The sequence below is a fragment of the Pavona decussata genome, unplaced genomic scaffold, assembly GCF_977016875.1.
Source record: "Pavona decussata unplaced genomic scaffold, jaPavDecu1.1 SCAFFOLD_245, whole genome shotgun sequence".
NCBI classification, from domain to species: Eukaryota; Metazoa; Cnidaria; class Anthozoa; order Scleractinia; family Agariciidae; genus Pavona; species Pavona decussata.
The window spans coordinates 175,001-192,164 of NW_028145650.1; the positions used below are offsets into that span (position 1 = coordinate 175,001).

Genomic DNA, 17,164 nt, shown 5'->3' on the forward strand with positions numbered 1-17,164 from the left:
TTTATTTACATGCATTAAATTAATTTGCATTTTAAAGAAGTGTACACCCCGCGTAGTAAGGTGAGGGGGGAGTGGTACTTAGATGTTCTAGCGACGGGGAGAAGCCGAAAGAGGGCACTGTTATCCCCAGAGAACTCCAATATGTCACGACAGGAAGGCGAGCCAAAATAGTCGGCAGCACAGAGCTTATCCCCAAAAACCAAGAGCAGGAGCCATAATCAGGGATGGAGACCGTAACGAGATGCCATTTTGACTTGTGGGCTTGTCCCCATGTGTTGTACCAAAAAATCTATTTTTAGAAAAAATTGCGCCATACGCGCGTGCATGCACGCGTGTAAATGGCCAGGATCGCGCGTGGAGAAATTGAATTTTTTCTCTACCAGTTCAAAATGGCGTCCAAGTTTTAAAATTCTGCCAGGGAATATCTCCTTGGTGCCCACATTTTAGGATTTAGACTCTCACAACGAAAAGGTAACAATTGAGAGAAGACGGGGAAAGTAAGAATAAGCGGCATATTGATCACATGACTCTTACAGTAAAGTAAAAAAGGCGGCAAAACGGTGGTGCTTCAGTTGAATGAATGTTGAATGTTGAACTCTGTCAGCTTTCACTGTTTTCTTGCTCATGTTGAACTGGTAAAAGAGCTTTTTGCTGCTTGGAATCAAGTTCCGTGGCCATGCAAAGGAAGAATTAGCAAAACAACAACCGGCTACATGGATGGACTTTCTAACCAGGAAAAAAGATACGCTAAAAAATTATACCTTCTCACCGCAGCTGGTTTCTTGGTTATAAACAAAGCCTACTACTCTGTCTGATGCTGGGATGTAAAACAGCGGAGGATGCATTTGACTGTGACCGACACCGAGTTGAAACATTTGGATTGGTTTCTGGGTTTTAGTCAAGATACATACTGTCTTCAAAATAAGATAAAAAATATCTTGTCATTTTAGCTTATTAATATTTGTTTTCAATCCCTCGGACATGCATGAAAACTTGTCGTTTGTCTATACCAGTAGTTTTGTTTCACCTCTTCAGTTCTTAAGTTCTGCCGGAGGCATTTTACGAATTATTAGCTTATTTTGACGGTTAAAGTTGCTAGTTTGATGTTAAGGAAATTTATCCTGCGAGCTTGAAAAAAAAGAAAGAGTGAAAACAGATAAGACCAGATAAGAACATGTTTACAGCTTTGTTGGAGTATGACTATCTGTCGTGGGTCGTGGGTCGTGGGTCGTGGGTAGAGGTCGTGGGTCGTGGGTAAATGTTGTGGGTGAAAGTCGTGGGTAAAAAAAATATTAAATAAATTAAATAAATCAACTAAAATAAATAACTTATTTTCAACAGTTAACTACTGATATGTATAAGAAAAAAAGAAAGAAATACTTTGGTAGTTCTCACATAGACGTCAAACGCGAAATAGCCTGTTTTCACGTAGAACCGGCAAAGGCGAAAATGGCGGGAAAATTGTGGTCAGGTGGTCATTTTTGCCGTTCGCGTTACACGTATACGAGATGCTAAATCTCTCTTATAAAATTTAGTTTACCGCGTGGAAAGATCCTTATAATAAAAGTGTCAAAAATTAGATACCAACTAAAATGAAGGTCTTTCAAATCTTTGTCGCAAGTGGTGTCTTAGTTGTGTGAGTCATCATTTCTCAACAGCAGGTAGTTGAGACGAAGAATTATTTCTTAAATGTTTTAAACGTTGGAACTGAAAGAAGGTTCATTAAGTAATCAAAATTGTCAATAAAATGGATTTAATCTGAATTTTCTGGATAAAAAATAAAAAATGAAAATATAAGTACAGTGTAAGATTACTCATTTCTATGAAATATTTCAATTACCTGCTAATCCCCACCCGCACAGTCGGTTAAAATGCGGATCCACAGAACACAGGCCAACACTTTAATATTTGAGAATTAATTAAAATGTCTTGGGAAAAAAAATTACGAAAGAAAGAAAGGAACAAAATATGTGAAGCGACCTACCCCCGCCAAGTACACACCTAACCCCTGTCCTCCCTCACCCCATGCCAATTCCACAGAATAAACGGACACCAGAAAGGAAGTTTGCCTTCGCCTGCGATCAAGCTCTTTTAAGTGTTCTCTCCCCAAGAGAGCTTGCTCGCAGGCTAAGTTTGCCAAAGAAGCAAATCTGGGAGGGGGGAGTTCTCTGGCACTCTGTACCAATCAGAATCTCGTCCCAGCTAAATTTTGGGAAAATCCAGTGATAAACTGTGTTTGCAAGGACCAATATACTTCCCTGACCGTGAAATCAGCCTTGCCCTTTTTTTAGATTATTTGCTTTAAATTTTGGGAGCCCATCAAACGCCTCCAGCTTTTTTCTTTTGCTGGCAAACGCCAATGGAAACTTGAAATTGTTATCCATGTTGACCTGAAGCCTTCGAGTAAAAAAAAATAGACTTGAGCCCGCGATGCTTGAGGGATAGGTGCAGTTGTCAGCGAAGTTGCACACACTTTACGAAGGTTTTTGAATAATTTATTTTAATTATTTTACCCACGACTTTTACCCAGGTTTTTTTAAGTTATTTATTTTAGTTGATTTATTTTATTTATTTAATTTTTTTTTTACCCACGACCCACGACCCACGACCCACGACAGATAGTCATACTCTGCTTTCTTGTCCCTTGGACAATTCGACAGCTTTTAGCTTGACTAGGTAATTTCTGCCAATAACCTGAATTGTTTTTAACCTTTCGCTTGGTAATCCCTAACTTGTTTAACCATTGCCTGTTTCACAGGCACTCGGCATTAAAAGTTTGTTATGCTAAACTTTGGCTGGCTTATTACACTCGAAAAAATAACAGTTTACGAAATTTGGTGGAAGCGCCGAATATTCATGCCAGTGAGCGCGTAGAAAACGTTTTAGACGATGGCCTTAACTCGTCTCCTCAAGGAATTACCACCAATTTGAAATAAATGGATGAAACCGACTTCTCGAATAAAATTTAAGTTTATATATACATCAGCATTGCGGAGAATATTTTTATATTTGTACTGTAAGGTTTAATGTTTTCTACTCAGCCAGGAGAATTTCCTGGAGTTGTCCCCAATGTTTTAGTTTACAGCTGTAGTTTAGTAAGGTTCGACGGAGGAACTTAAACATGTACAGGGTAATAAAATGTTATTTTCACATTCAATGTTTTTTTCAAATTATGTAATTTTGTCGAAACTGGACTTTTTCGTCCATTTTCCATATAAGTTAGGAGCCCCACGCAAATTTGCGTGTATCCGCGCGGGTTTATGACGTGAAGGGTGGCGCAATTTTTTCTAAAAATAGATTTTTTGGTACAACACATGGGGACGCGTGGAGCCCACGCTTACGGTCTCCATCCCTGATTATGGCTCCTGCCAAGAGAGGATACCTCCATCCTCTCTTGCCAAAAACCCATTCTCCTCCACATAAAAGCGTTATTAACTCCTTACTTAAAGTTTCTATCCCCAATAAAGTCCACTGGAAAAAATTCTAATTTCAAGAAGTCAAGAAGTCGGTGTCTCCCTGTTGTTAATTTTTCTGAGTACCACCATCCCGGCCCACACCCCCTTTCTCCCCCCCCCCCCCCCATCCCAACCCTCCTCCGTAGCGATATTTGCTTTTTTGTCAAGTTTGAAATAAACAGCACGCTATGGTTCAAACGTCTAAATATTTGCACGCTATAGATGAAAGCCACTGAACCGTACAGTTTCGCGTGGTACTGTAGGTTTTTAGAGTATTGACATTTTACCATATTTCTCCGGATTTTTCACTTTTTGTCGATTAGGCCCGGCTCAGACGCCGAACTTTTCATGAGCCGAACCTAATACCTCGAATTAAGTACATGAAAAGTTCGGCGTCTGAATCAGTTGAGAACGGCTGTTTCAACTTCCCGGCTGGCTCAGCTGGAAATTTCGGCTTTGGAACGGCTTTGATTCAGACGTCGAACTTTTCATGAGCCGAACCTAGCTAATGCATAAATTATTATAACGTTTTTCAAATAAAAAAATAAAAAATAAAAAAAACGCTAACATTTCGATTGGTTTTGCTTCAAGTAAATTAAGTTCGGCTAATTAAGTTCAAATCAAAAGGCAGTGTTTTCGTGATTTGGGCCGACCTTAATTTAAATTACAATGTAAGTTCGGCTCATGAAAATTTCGGCGTCTGAACTACCTGGGGGGGTGGGGGGCACTTGGTAATGGGCTCCTGACTTGACCCATGTTTTGGTATAGGGGTGCCGCTGGGGGTTTGAAACCCTGACCCTGTTTAGGACGAAAATAACCTTAAATACTTCCCTGCTAGCAGAGGTCTCTGACGGCGAGAAGGGAGAGAGACCTCTGCCGGCCCCCGACGCGTTCTCTCATGTAGCCGCCGACCAGATTTTTGGTCGAAACTGACCGGTTTCCAAAACCAGTTACCGTTAATACGCAATGCACATACCCTGGCACATACTCTGTTCAGATTGTGCGCTGGAAATTTCCGAGCCCACAGTTATTACGGCTACACAAGTTTCGCACTTCAGTTATTTCACGTTTGCCACCTTCAAAGTCCTTAGTTCGCTTGATTAATGATTCCACTTTGCGAAAGCATTCCTTACAGAGCGGTGAAGATTTAGCAGTGCTCTCCAACAAACAGGGTCCCAAAGGGGGGGTCCCTGGAGCCCTGGAGCCCGGAAATTTCTGCTGTGGAGCCCGGAGCCCTATCATTTTACTGACTGGAGCCCTGATCCTTTTTTGGCTGTGGAGCCCGGAGCCCATAGAAATTTTGCGCGGAGCCCGGAGCCTAGCATTTTCAAGTTTGATCATTCGAGTTCCCAGATTGCATTGATTCTTGATTACTGCCTTTTTGTGTTAGTTTGTGCGTGTTAACGGGCATAAAGAAACAGAATCTGAAGAGAGGACAGTACATAATACAAGTATACGCGGTTATCTCAGTTTACAATGATATGCAACAACGTATTTAGGAATTTAATGAAAACTTTGTTATAATTGTAGTGAGCGCGACTAAATCAACTTTATAGTAACCGGACGCTTCTTTAGCAGTTTGCTCGCAGGTATCAGTTACAACAAATTAAAAAGAAAACTTGACAGATCATTTTGAAGATACAAATAATAATTGATGAAGATTAATAATTTCAATGCTTACCCAGTCCTTAATAGATTATATTGTTTACTGTTCAGCTGATTCAAGACCCTTTCCATCCTGACGTTCGGGTTTTCACCAAGCACGGTGCATAGAGAAAATGATGGTTAAATGGTTTAACCTAACACCAAATCCGCCTCGAATCCCAGTGTTTTATACCCTCACAAAAATTCAGAAACCAGGGTCCCAAAGGGGTTTAGGGCTCCAGGGCTCCGGCCTTAAAAATGCAGGGCTCCAGGGCTCCAAGGCGAAAATTTCAGGGTTCTAGGGCTCCACATCATCTGCTTTAGGGCTCCGGGCTCCACTCTGGTCTACAATCTTGATATGTAAAAAGTTTATTTTCAATGCTAAATCAAATACGCAAACTGAAAAAAGTCAGCATTATTCCAACCAATATTTTAAACCCAAGCAGCCAGTTGTATTATCTCCTATTATTTAAAAGTGGATTAAATATTAAACTTGTTTAAATGGGGTTGACAGACCCGCACGACTCCCGCTGTGCCCATTGTGTTGCTTTAACAAGCATGTCTTTAAGAGACTTCCCTTTTCTATAAGAGATCAAGGGAGGTTCCCTGTATATCTCTCTTAGCAGCGGCTGGTTTTGTATTAAATGTCATTTGTCCATTGGAATATTTTTCAAACATGGCAGTGATGGTTGAAATTTTGTCACGAAGGGTAGAATTTTCTTGTGCGCTTTCTGTTTTTGTATAAGAGCGTTCTTTCTTCCTGCGAAGTTAACTTCGGAGAGGATTTTGTCCACCAGGTTACTAGGATAACCTCTCGATGCCAGGCGTGTTTTAAAGTTTTTAATGTTTTTCTCAAACACTACTTTAGAAGAATTTGTCCTAAGGAGCTTATTAACAACAAAGAAAATATTCTCAAAAAAGAAGATAAAGGCACAAGAACCGTCGTTATGAACAGAGAAAACAAAATCAATGAGCCAGAGGGACAGAAACAATTGGATGATAGAAATAACTATCAGCCACTAGACAAACCAATGGTTAGAGACACATCCCAGAGAGTTAAACACCTTATTAATGCCCTTGACCAAGCAGGGTACATAGACGAAATGACGGTTAAATGAATATGGTTTAACCTAACACCAAATCCGCCTCGAATCCCAGTGTTTAATACCCTCACAAAAATTCACAAACATTAGTCGGAAGACCTATCATATCTGGGTGTGATGGCCCACCAGAACGCTTATCATCATTCATGGACAAACTACTTCAGCCAATAGCACAAATACAGGACTCGTATCTTAAAGATTAACGACACATTTCATAAGGTTTACCTAGTCTCAATGGATATCACTAGCCTTTACACGAATATCCCATAGGAGGAAGGAATCACTATAGTATGCAACGCATACGAGAACTTTCATGCCAATAACCCTCCTATAGCTACAAATTTCCTCAGAAAAATGCTCAACCTTATACTGAAGGAGAGCTCCTTCCAATTTAACGGGAAAGACTATTGGAAACACACGGAACTGCCTTGGGCACTACAATGGCAGTATCTTTGGCCAACATTTTTATGGCATCTATAGAAAAGGAGATCTTAAGGCAAAGCGTTAACAAACCACTAAAGTGGAAAAGGTTCATTGACGATGTATTTTGCTTGTGGGATACAAACAAAGAAGAAATAGAACATTTCATTGAGCAAGCAAATTCGTACCACCCTTTCATAAAGTTTACCGCTGAAGTCTCACAATTAGAAACAACATTCTTGGATACAACAGTCTATAAGGGAGAGAGATTCGAGAAAGAATCGATTTTCGACGTGCACACACATTACAAATCTACTGAAACATTTCAGTACACAAACTACAACAGTTGCCAACCAGCAGGCGTCAAAAAACGCTTCCTTAAAGGAGAAGCTCTTAGACTTCTGAGGACAAAATCTTCTAAACTAGTGTTTAAAGGAAAACATTAAAAACTTTAAAACACGCCTGGCATCGAGAGGTTATCCTAGTAACCTGGTCGGGACAAAATCCTCTCCGAAGTTAACTTCGCAGAAAGAAAGAACGCTCTTACACAAAAACAGAAAGCGCACAAAAAAAATTCTACCCTTCGTGACACAATTTTAACCATCACTGCCGTGTTTGAAAAATGTTCTAATGGACAAATGCAGGAGCCCATGACAAATGGCATGATTTAATACAAAACCAGCCGCTACTAAGAGAGATATACAAGGAACCTCCCTTGATCTCTTATAGAAAAGGGAAATCGCTTGCTAAAGCAAAGCTTGTTAAAGCAAAACTCATGATAAAGGCTTTTATCAACACAATGGGCACACAGCGGGAGTCGTGCAGGTCTGTCAACCCCATTTAAACATGTTAAATAAGCTGCTTGGGTTAAAAAAATTGATCGGAATTGCTGACTTTTTTATTTCCGTATTTGATTTAGCGTTAAAAATAGAATTTTTACATATCAAGATTGTAGACCAGAGTGGAGCCCGGAGCCCTAAAGCAGATGATGTGGAGCCCTAGAGCCCTGAAATTTTCGCCTTGGAGCCCTGGCGCCCAGCGTTTTTAATGCCGGAGCCCTGGAGCCCTAAACCTTTTTGGGACCCTGGCTAGTGAGAGGTGGTCGCTTACGAGAGTTAGTCGCAAAGGAAGGTTCGACTGTCTTATCTAATCCAGTTGCCTTTGGCCGGCAGAGTTTTGATGGTACAGTCGGACCTCTATTAAGCGGCCGCCCTGGGGACTTTGAAAACTGGCCGTTTAATAGGTAGCCTGCGTAGCAGTCGTTTCCGTTTCCTTTAAGCCAAGCGGGGCAAGCGCGCGTTGGCATTGGGCAAAAGGAGGTACAACATAAATTGGGTAGGAATGGCAGTCAACGCAATTTTATTGCCTCTATATAGCAAAGCGCATGTTGAAAAGTGAACATATGTGAGGATAAGTGCAAAAATCATTGGAACAAAACATTAGGTGCCCTGTATTTGCGCATTTCAAGTCCGTGCAAAGTTCTAGCTCTAACACAGAGAGTACGTGGTCGATAAGTACATTATTTTTTAGCGTTGAGTATGTACAGAAAAATTTGCAAATCTATGTCACAAAAGATCAAGTTTCTTAGACCTTTTTGCATCAACAGTCTGTAAAAATTTTAGCTCAAAATATTTCACCTTCATGTTATCAGTCACCATTTCGCTTGAAAAGGTAATTTGTGGCCGCTTAACAGAGGTAGAAAACCCAATAAATACTAAACTTGCAACTGCAAAAAGGTGGCCGCTGTCGCTTAATAAAGGTGGCCGTTTAACAGAGGTATCGAATACAGCACTCTACTGGCAAATAATTCGGGACTATGGAAAGTGGCCGCTGAATGAAGGGTGGCCGCTTAATAGAGGTCCGACTGTAGTAAAAGAACATGTGCAGATGTTTTTGTGAAAATGAAATCTTTATCAGTTTCACTAAGAAACTCTTTGAAGGAGTTATCAACCTCCATTACCTGTGTGCTAAAGTTGTAGACCCAGTTTCTGTTAAAAAGGAGTTTGACATTCCTGCTGCATCTGCTTGCTGGCTACCAAGCAAGTGCGAGAAGGGAACGAAAGCTTTCGGGGACGGAAGAAGGGAAAATACTTTTGTTTTAGTCCTTTTCGATTCGCATACCTCCAGAGCTCCTGATGAGAGAGGGGACAACTGCCAAGCCGGCAGGCTAGACAGTTTGTAGATCACTGAGAACGGCGCGGTCTAACGAAATTTTCAAGTACACATTTAATTTCACACTATCGGTTGAGTTTCGTGTTTTCGCAATTTAGTTTTCAGCTTTTATTTTTTAACAGTGCATACAATATCAGTCATTAACAAATTAACGTGTATTCACTCTCTCCCGCTTTAAACTCCGCCCAGTTAAGTTCCTCCTGAACAGCTTCCTCCATTTCAGAAAGAGAAACTTCGTTAAAGGGAAAATGAAGAACTCCGGCGAACGCCAGGTTGCCAAACTACCTTCTTTTTGGCGAAGTCGAAGGCAAATTGAGAGCTTCACTTAGGCTTAATGAGCTTGGTGTCTCTTACTTACTAATCTAATTTAAAGGGACATTGTCACTAGGATTTTGCTGTGTTTTAGACAAAACTGCAACAAACATTTAGCAATGTAACTTTGCTCAAACAACAATTGCTTTTAGAGCAATGAACAGAAAAAAGTTCACGACGCCCATCAAAGGAAGGACACATAGTAACCAGTGTCTAGCGATTTATCCAGTACAGGCTGGAAGAACTAGACAATACTTGATGGCAAGTTTCAATCCATTTGCATCCTAGCCACCCGCAGCTAAACAGTATTACCTCTAACTTCTGTTAGTTGATAAAGTAATCGTTTACAGAACTGGACCATTATTTAAACGTTTCCTTTGTCACAAATGTTTTTTCCAAAGTAACACTACTACTGAGGTGACATTGCCACTTTAAGTTTAATCTCCCTCACAGCCGTTCTTTGTGTCGTCACGCAACGCTCCTCCCTACAGGAGCGTTGCGAGACGACACAAATAACGGCTGCGTAGGCGGACTACTCTAACTTACACGTTGCACAAAATAAAGCAAAACTTGTGGCGTCTTAGAAACTAGACAAAACACAGCTAGCCAGAGACAGAATGGAAAACATCACAACACGTAATCCCAGCTGACTCGCTGCACTTGTCGTTGGCGTTGGGGTTGGCGCTGGCGTTTGCGCTTGTGTTTGCAAGGGCGTTTGTGTTGGCGTTGGCGTTGGCGTTGGCGTTGGCGTTGGCGTCTGCATTCCAGCGTTCATTGCCATCATGATCAGGTTGTACTTGCTTGGCGTTCCGATTCGTTTTCTGGAAGTGTGTTTATTTGACGGTGAAAAACCCATAACGGCGTCTAAGGTGCCGTGCAGACCGTACATCATCCAAACTTCAGTGGTATTCTATAAATTTAAAGAGGGACACAATCATCAACACTCTTAATTGTGAAATATCTAACAGCTGTGAAAGAAATGCCATTCAATCTTCTTTGCCTATAAACTGGGTAGATGGGTAAAATCGGCCCGAGAAATGTAGAAATCTATCATTTTTCCACCAAGCCCTGGTTGTTCAAAGAGCGGATAACTCTATCCAGTGAGCGGATAAAATGTGATGGTTGGAGTACATTTTATCCACTGGATAGCGATTTATCTGCTGGGCCGGGACAGCTATATCCGCTCTTTGAAGAACCCGAGCCAGGTTTAAAACATAACATGACATCATTTTCTTCCACATATTCCGCTCATGGACATTCACACTCCCTAGCAGTATGCAGGATTGTTGTCGCATGCATGAACCTAGTTTAATGGCCGTAGCTTTCACCAGTCTCGGCTGTAGCTCAGTGCATCCGAATAATCGGAAGGTCTTAGGTTCGTTACTTACCATGAACTGTACATCGTTGGCTGTATCTCCAGTCATGGCAGGCCTGTAAAACTCCACCATGCTATATCCACCGGATTGTGTAGCATTTACCAAGGTCAGGTTTTGGTTTGCATCTCTCGCTGGTGCTGACGTACCAGTGCTCCAGTAATCCTGTCAATAAACAAGAGGATGAGTTTGCAATTTAGAAAAAGGTTTGAAACATTATTATCTGAAACACTTGACAAAAGTTTGAGATCATGGTAGCTATCATCTGTTACGCCTAATTGATTCCGTATTTATTTATTTTAATAAGTTTTCATAAGTTTTATTATTTTTATTAGTAGTATTGATCGATCACTTATGTATACTTCATAATGTGAAGTACGTCTTTTAACACATCGATAGTAGTATTGACCGATCGTATGTATTTTTTATAATGTAAAGCAGTTAGGCGTCTCCAATTAGCGTACAATCTAGTACGCTATAAAAGCTACGACACATCAATAAAGTTTTCCTTTTTTAATTTTTCATTGCGCCCTGACAGATCTCTGGTTAATGCTCAGCTTCCGTGTAAAGCAGTTTTCGGAACACAGAGGTGAAATAAGGTGACTCGAAGTGTCACTGCTATCGAGTTGTTGTTTCTAAAGCCCTGCAAAAAAGCTCCAACTTTCAGTCGGTCACCGCGTGTGCAGTTTTAGCGAATTATTGAATAACACTGAGTTGCTTGGATGCGGGTGAAATGCTTCGAAGTGGCTGCATGGATCATTTGGTGGAATCACTTTCTCTACCAAAAATTTAACGCAGGCTGACAAGAACAAAAATCACCGGTCGGGTGCAACTATTTCATCCGAGCTATTAGATCTGAAATAACTTCAGCTGCTATTTAATTTTCAAGACGGATTTGAACATTTTTTTTTTCTGGAACAGTTTTTCCTGTTTTAGATCTTACTTTCTATTTTTGTTAGTTGAAATACGTACGTAAATTGCACTGTTTTTGTGGACTGTCCCCTCAACGGTTTGGTGGTGAATGTAGATTTTAGATGTTAAGGAGCGAGCCATTTTAACAAACCAGCCGTGTAAGTCTTGACATTAATGCTCTCTCTGTTGTCGTATGGATGCATTAGTAATTTGAATAACGTTAAGGAAAAATTAGTAAAAATTCGCCAAGTCATGCACAGGTGCTCGTATTTTTAATGAGGCCACATTTTTTGGCGGTTTCATACGCAGACCTATAACCAATATAAACGACGCAGTATTCCTACTAAAAGATTTCGCTGTGCTGTGTCCTTGCGAATTCAGAAAACGCCCCAGTAAAGAAAGGATTAAAATTACTGTGAGAAGTCTTTATTTTTCCTTTAGGTCTTACCAGAAGATGCGACCGAAATGTATGAATTGTGCTCGATCACTCGCTTTGTTTTCTCCTTTGTATTTAGTATGTGTACATGTAAAAAACTCTTTACTTTCATCGTTGGTAACTAAATCGAAGTTAAAAGGAATGGGTGTTGCCACTATTACGCGCCTTAGGGAGGTTTTGCACAGTATCGATTTAGATGTAGTTTCCCTAGCGAACGTTTCCCAGTAATTCAACATAAAAATTTTAGCGCCCGATTAATACCGGAGGCAGAAACAAGGTTAAAAAGACCGCGCTCATCGCATTCGATCACCGCGCTTAAAATAGTGTCTTTATAGTTGATAAACTTACATGAAGATATGCCGTCATGTTAGCCGCCACGCCACCAACAGCAATATCATATTGTACCATGTCTGTACCATTGCCTACCGTGGAAAATCCGACCCCACACCATCCAAGGCCTTTGCACTTCATTTTAAAATGCAGCGTGTTGTTTTTGTAGGTCCACTTCAACTCGAAATTGCCGTCAGCGTCCGTAACACTGGCGTAGTGCATCATCCCAGTATGCATATCCGCATGGACTTCGTGAACAGCATAAGCAAGAACGGCCAGTACAACGAAAGCGCAGATTTTGCCTGTGAATGCCATGGATGCAGGTTTTGTTCCAATTGTGAAAATTCTCAATCCGAGCAACTGGAGGATGTCAGCTCTGTTCCGAATACTCAGAACTATTGTGCAGTGAACGCCAGGTGAAGCCTTATAAATTGACAGCAACTGCCAGTTTGTCACCTATTTACATGCATTAAATTAATTTGCATTTTAAAGAAGTCTACACCCCGCGTTGTGAGGGGGGGTGGGGGGGGGGGTGGTACTTAGATGTTCTAGCAACGGGGAGAAGCCGAAAGAGGATACTGTTATCCCCAGAGAACTCTAATATGTCACGACAGGATGGCGACCCAAAAAAGTCGGCAGCCCAGAGCTTATCCCCAAAAACCAAGAGACGATACCTTCATCCTCTCTTGCCAAAAACCCATTCTCCTCCACATAAAAGCGTAATTAACTCCTTACTTAAAGCTTCTCTCCCTAATAAAGTCCACTGGAAAAAATTCTAATTTCAAGAAGTCAAGAAGTCGGTGCCTCCCTGTTGTTAATTTTTCTGAGTACCACCATCCCGGCCCTCACCCCCTTTCTCCCCATCCCCCTCAACCCTCCTCTGTAGCGATATTTGCTTTTTTGTCAAGTTTGAAATAAACAGAACGCTATGGTTCAAACGTCTAAATATTTGATCGCTATAGATGAAAGCCACTGATCCGTACAGTTTCGCGTGGTACTGTTTGTTTTTAGAGTATTGACATTTTACCATATTTCTCCGGATTCTTCACTTTTTGTCGATTAGGCCCGGCTCAGACGCCGAACTTTTCATGAGCCGAACCTAATACCTCGAATTAAGTACATGAAAAGTTCGGCGTCTGAATCAGTTGAGAACGGCTGGTTCAACTTCCTGGCTGGCTCAGCCGGAAATTTCGGCTTTGGAACGGCTTTGATTCAGACGTCGAACTTTTCATGAGCCGAACCTAATGCATAAATTATTATAACGTATTTCAAATAAAGAAATTAAAAGCAAGAAAAAAAAAAACGCTAACATTTCGATTGGTTTTGCTTCAAGTAAATTAAATTCGGCGTCTGAATCAAAAGGCGGTATTTTTGTGATTTGGGCCGACCTTAATTTAAATTACAATGTAAGTTCGGCTCATGAAAAGTTCGGCGTCTGAACTGCCCAGGGGTGGGGGGGGGGGGGGGTGGGGGCGCAAAGCAACGTATCCTATTAATAATAGAGAGATTTTGGCTAGCGGAAAATTTACGAAGTATTCGAAGTGCTCCTTGCTCGCCATCTGTATTTTTCTAAAGTGCTCGCTGCTCGCCATCTGTATTTTCTCAAATACTCGCTGCTTGCAAGAAAAATTTGACAACTGCTCGTGCTCGCAAAAATAAACACACTGCTCGCATGCTCGCAAATTCTCGCAAAGACCATTCGATACCCCTCTAATGCATAAATTATTATAACGAATTTCACATAAAAAAATTAAAAATAAAAAAAAACGCTGACATTTCGATTGGTTTTGCTTCAAGTAAATTAAGTTCGGCTAATAAAGTTCGGCGTCTGAATCAAAAGGCGGTATTTTTGTGATTTGGGCCGACCTTAATTTAAATTACAAAGTAAGTTCAGCTCATGAAAAGTTCGGCGTTTGAACTGCCCGGGGGGGGGGGGGGGGGGGGCACTTGACCAGGATAATGGTAATGGGCTCCTGACTTGACCCATGTTTGGGTATAGGCAAGCCGCCGGGGGTTTCCACCTAAGAATCACCGCTTTTAATGCAAAATTTTTGGGAGTTTTCGTCATCACTTCTTGGTAATGTATTATTTTTATCTGTTGTGAAAAAAGAATCGCATAAATCGGCATAAATAAACGAGCATGCAGTAGATGAAATTGATTGCCTTTTATTATTTACAGCACATGACGTATTGTTTATAAGGAGAGTAATCGAGCAATATCCAGGAGTGTACGACGATGAAATACAGGGATGGCTCAGTTCAATACGCAAGAGGAAAGACAGTCAGGGCCTCTTCATATGAGCCCGGTACCGGTAACTGGGCTGGCCGGGTAAGCGGGACGAATTTTGTCTTCTGTTCATATGGAAAATTTAATCCCGGTTACCGAGATGAAAAATGTCCAAATGGCCCCCAAAATACCCGTGGAACCGTGTTCCGACTTGTTAGCGACCTTACAAGCCATGCGCAGTTGAAAATGTTTCGTCCCGGACAGTCCCGGTGTCCGGGCTGGAGTGTTCATATGAGGAAAATTTCCAGCTCGGTTACCGAGATCTCGGTCGCAAAAACCGAGATCTCGGTAACCGGGCCAGCCCACCTTCTGATATGAACACATCGAAATTTTGGTAGAGAAAAGAGTGGCGAAGCGAGATCTCGGAAACCGAGCCAGCCCGGTCGACCGGGCTCATATGAAGAAGCCCTCAGTGTGGCTTACATCAATCGATGCTCAACCCCTGCACGAGCAATTAGACCACTCGCCAACGTAAATTTGAAGAATAAGAAGCAATCATGTCGACCGAACAGGCTACACAGTGGCCGCCACATTTTTTGAAAATAAGAGCGGCACTCCCATAACACCATATAAGGAGCGCATGATTGACGGAAGCGAATCGTCAAATGCTCGCGGGAGTTTTTATTCGAGGGTCGCGTATCAATGAAATCGGTGGTAGAGTAAATCAGTACGAATGGAAGATCTTTTCCGCAGTTCCTCCAGTGCCAGGATTAAGAATTTTCAGCGCGAAAAAGAATTCACTTGAAATTTGCGTGGCGATTAGATTTTGCCTCATTGCCATCAAGGCCATGCCACTCTTACTGCCACGCAAAGCCCCTTCTTTCTGGTCGTCCATGATGTTGGATAACTAAATGTAAATAATTCGACTCCACAACTAAAAAAGCGATCACTGCTTAAGAAGGTGAAGACTTTGAAGTGAGAAGAAAAAGTTTGTTTTGCCTGTAGAAATTTATTCGTTTGCTGCCCGGCATCCCGAGCGGGTTGGGGAAGGGGGGAGGGGGACTCCCCTGAATTTTTTGTGGGGGCCTGCAACTTGGTTCTTCAAATCCTAACTCTATTGTAAAATAATTTATTTTCTGGTACCCTTTTCCAGACCAGGAGGCCGTTTCTCGAAAGTCCCGGTAAATTATCGGGCCCGATAAGTATATTTTTAAATGTTTTTTCGCCGATTACAAAGTAATTACAGACATGGTACTTGGCCAATGTTTTCGTAGAAGTATAAGATTTTAAAATTTAGTCTTCAAAGCTAACAAACATTGACTTCTGTTAAGAAACATTTATCACCAAAGACACTTATCGGGCCCGTTAAGTTACCGGGACCTTCGAGAAACAGGCCCCTGGCCTCTACTTAGTGGTCAACATTCCTTTAGGAAAAGGGGTAATTACGTAAGTGTGCTAATTACGCAAGAAGCTCTTTTGTTTCGAGATCTGGGCGAAATTATTGCGAGACCTTACCTTGGAGGAAGAGAAAGACAAGGAGAGAGGGGAAGGGCAAGGCAAGGACAATGGACAAAGGGTATTTCCGTCACATAAAACAAGTTACCAGTTATGGTATGATCATAAGTATGTAACTGTGTACTTCACTGAGCAGTTGTGGAAAGGTAAACTGGGTTGTTGATCATTTGTGCTGAACTTGAGAGAGAGAGTTTCGGTTTTTGGAAGCAATTCCTGGTCGAGCACAAAAAGACAGAAGGTCAATATTTCTTGGCCATAAAGCTTGTCTGCCATAAATAACGGTAACGTTAAATAAATAGGTAACGATTGAGGATGGAGGCAAAGTTTAACCATCCGATTTTCTAATTGGCCTCCATATTACGTAATGATGTTCAAAAATGAATGACAGGGAGGAACCAAAAATGAAGAGATTTAAAATAAAAAGAACTAAAAGAATAAGTTACAATAACTAATAAAAGAAGATTATGATATTTTTTGTTACAAGTGTACCGTAAAGATCAGCTAAAAGTCTTTTTAACAAAAGATTTTTATTATTATTTTTTTACTTTTATTTTTAATAAAAATATTTTTTTTAAAAATGTTCAGACAAGTTACTCGTAAGGTTATCGGTACAGAAGCTTAAAAAGGAACAGCATAACGCCGTGTAGTTACAAATACGGTTAATTTAGTTGTTTCTCTGCCAGTAGATCACGTTTAATTTGTTTGGAATAAGCAATTGCATTTAAGTCTTTAAAGTGTTGTGGGATATTTTTCCAAAGATCAATTGCCACAAAGGAAATCATCTGTTTACCAGTATTCGTTCTAACGCGTGGTTTGTCGGTACAGATTTTGTTGAGTTGCATATCTTGTGTTATAACTATGTATACGACTTGCGTATTGGAATATGTCACAAAAAATATTGCGTACTAATCCTTTATTCCAGAGGTGGGTAAATTTTAGAGCAGGAAGGCAATAAACATATATACTGTAAGAATATCTAGTAAGTTTAACATTAGGTGAGCACTCTTGACATCCTTGCCATAAGTTGTAGCAAAGAAAATTAACCCAGCTACGTGATTCTGCTTAATTTGAACTTTTTTTAGATGTGAGTTATAAGTGCTACCCCATGCCAAAGTTGCATAAGATATAAAGAGTATAGACTTATTGTTAAAACCAGAGAAGTAACGATACTGACAATAGACCATTCCCCGTTTTTTTTTTTTAACTTTTGATAAGGACCAGGTAGCGAACATCCATCGCCATTTCTGGACAGAGCGGCTTAAAAT

The 17,164-nt window shown here is 40.9% G+C and overlaps 1 protein-coding gene across 5 annotated transcripts in view; it reads right to left on the minus strand.

Annotated features, from left to right (window-relative positions):
• The window catches only part of LOC146457146 (DBH-like monooxygenase protein 1), an 18,342-nt gene extending 5,748 nt beyond the window's left edge, over positions 1-12,594 (minus strand). The window contains exons 1-3 of one of the 5 annotated variants that reach the window (XM_085092256.1): positions 12,176-12,591; positions 10,495-10,644; positions 9,904-10,016 (exon numbers count right to left, since the gene is read on the minus strand). In XM_085092256.1, the coding sequence (XP_084948382.1) occupies positions 9,904-10,016; positions 10,495-10,644; positions 12,176-12,472 (560 nt within the window). In that variant the 5' untranslated portion in view covers positions 12,473-12,591. Of the gene's footprint in view, positions 1-8,866; positions 10,017-10,494; positions 10,645-12,175 lie in introns of those variants that run through there. The other 4 variants (XM_085092257.1, XM_085092255.1, XM_085092259.1 and 1 more) reach the window with 4 other exon arrangements.
• Positions 12,595-17,164: the final 4,570 nt, after the last annotated feature.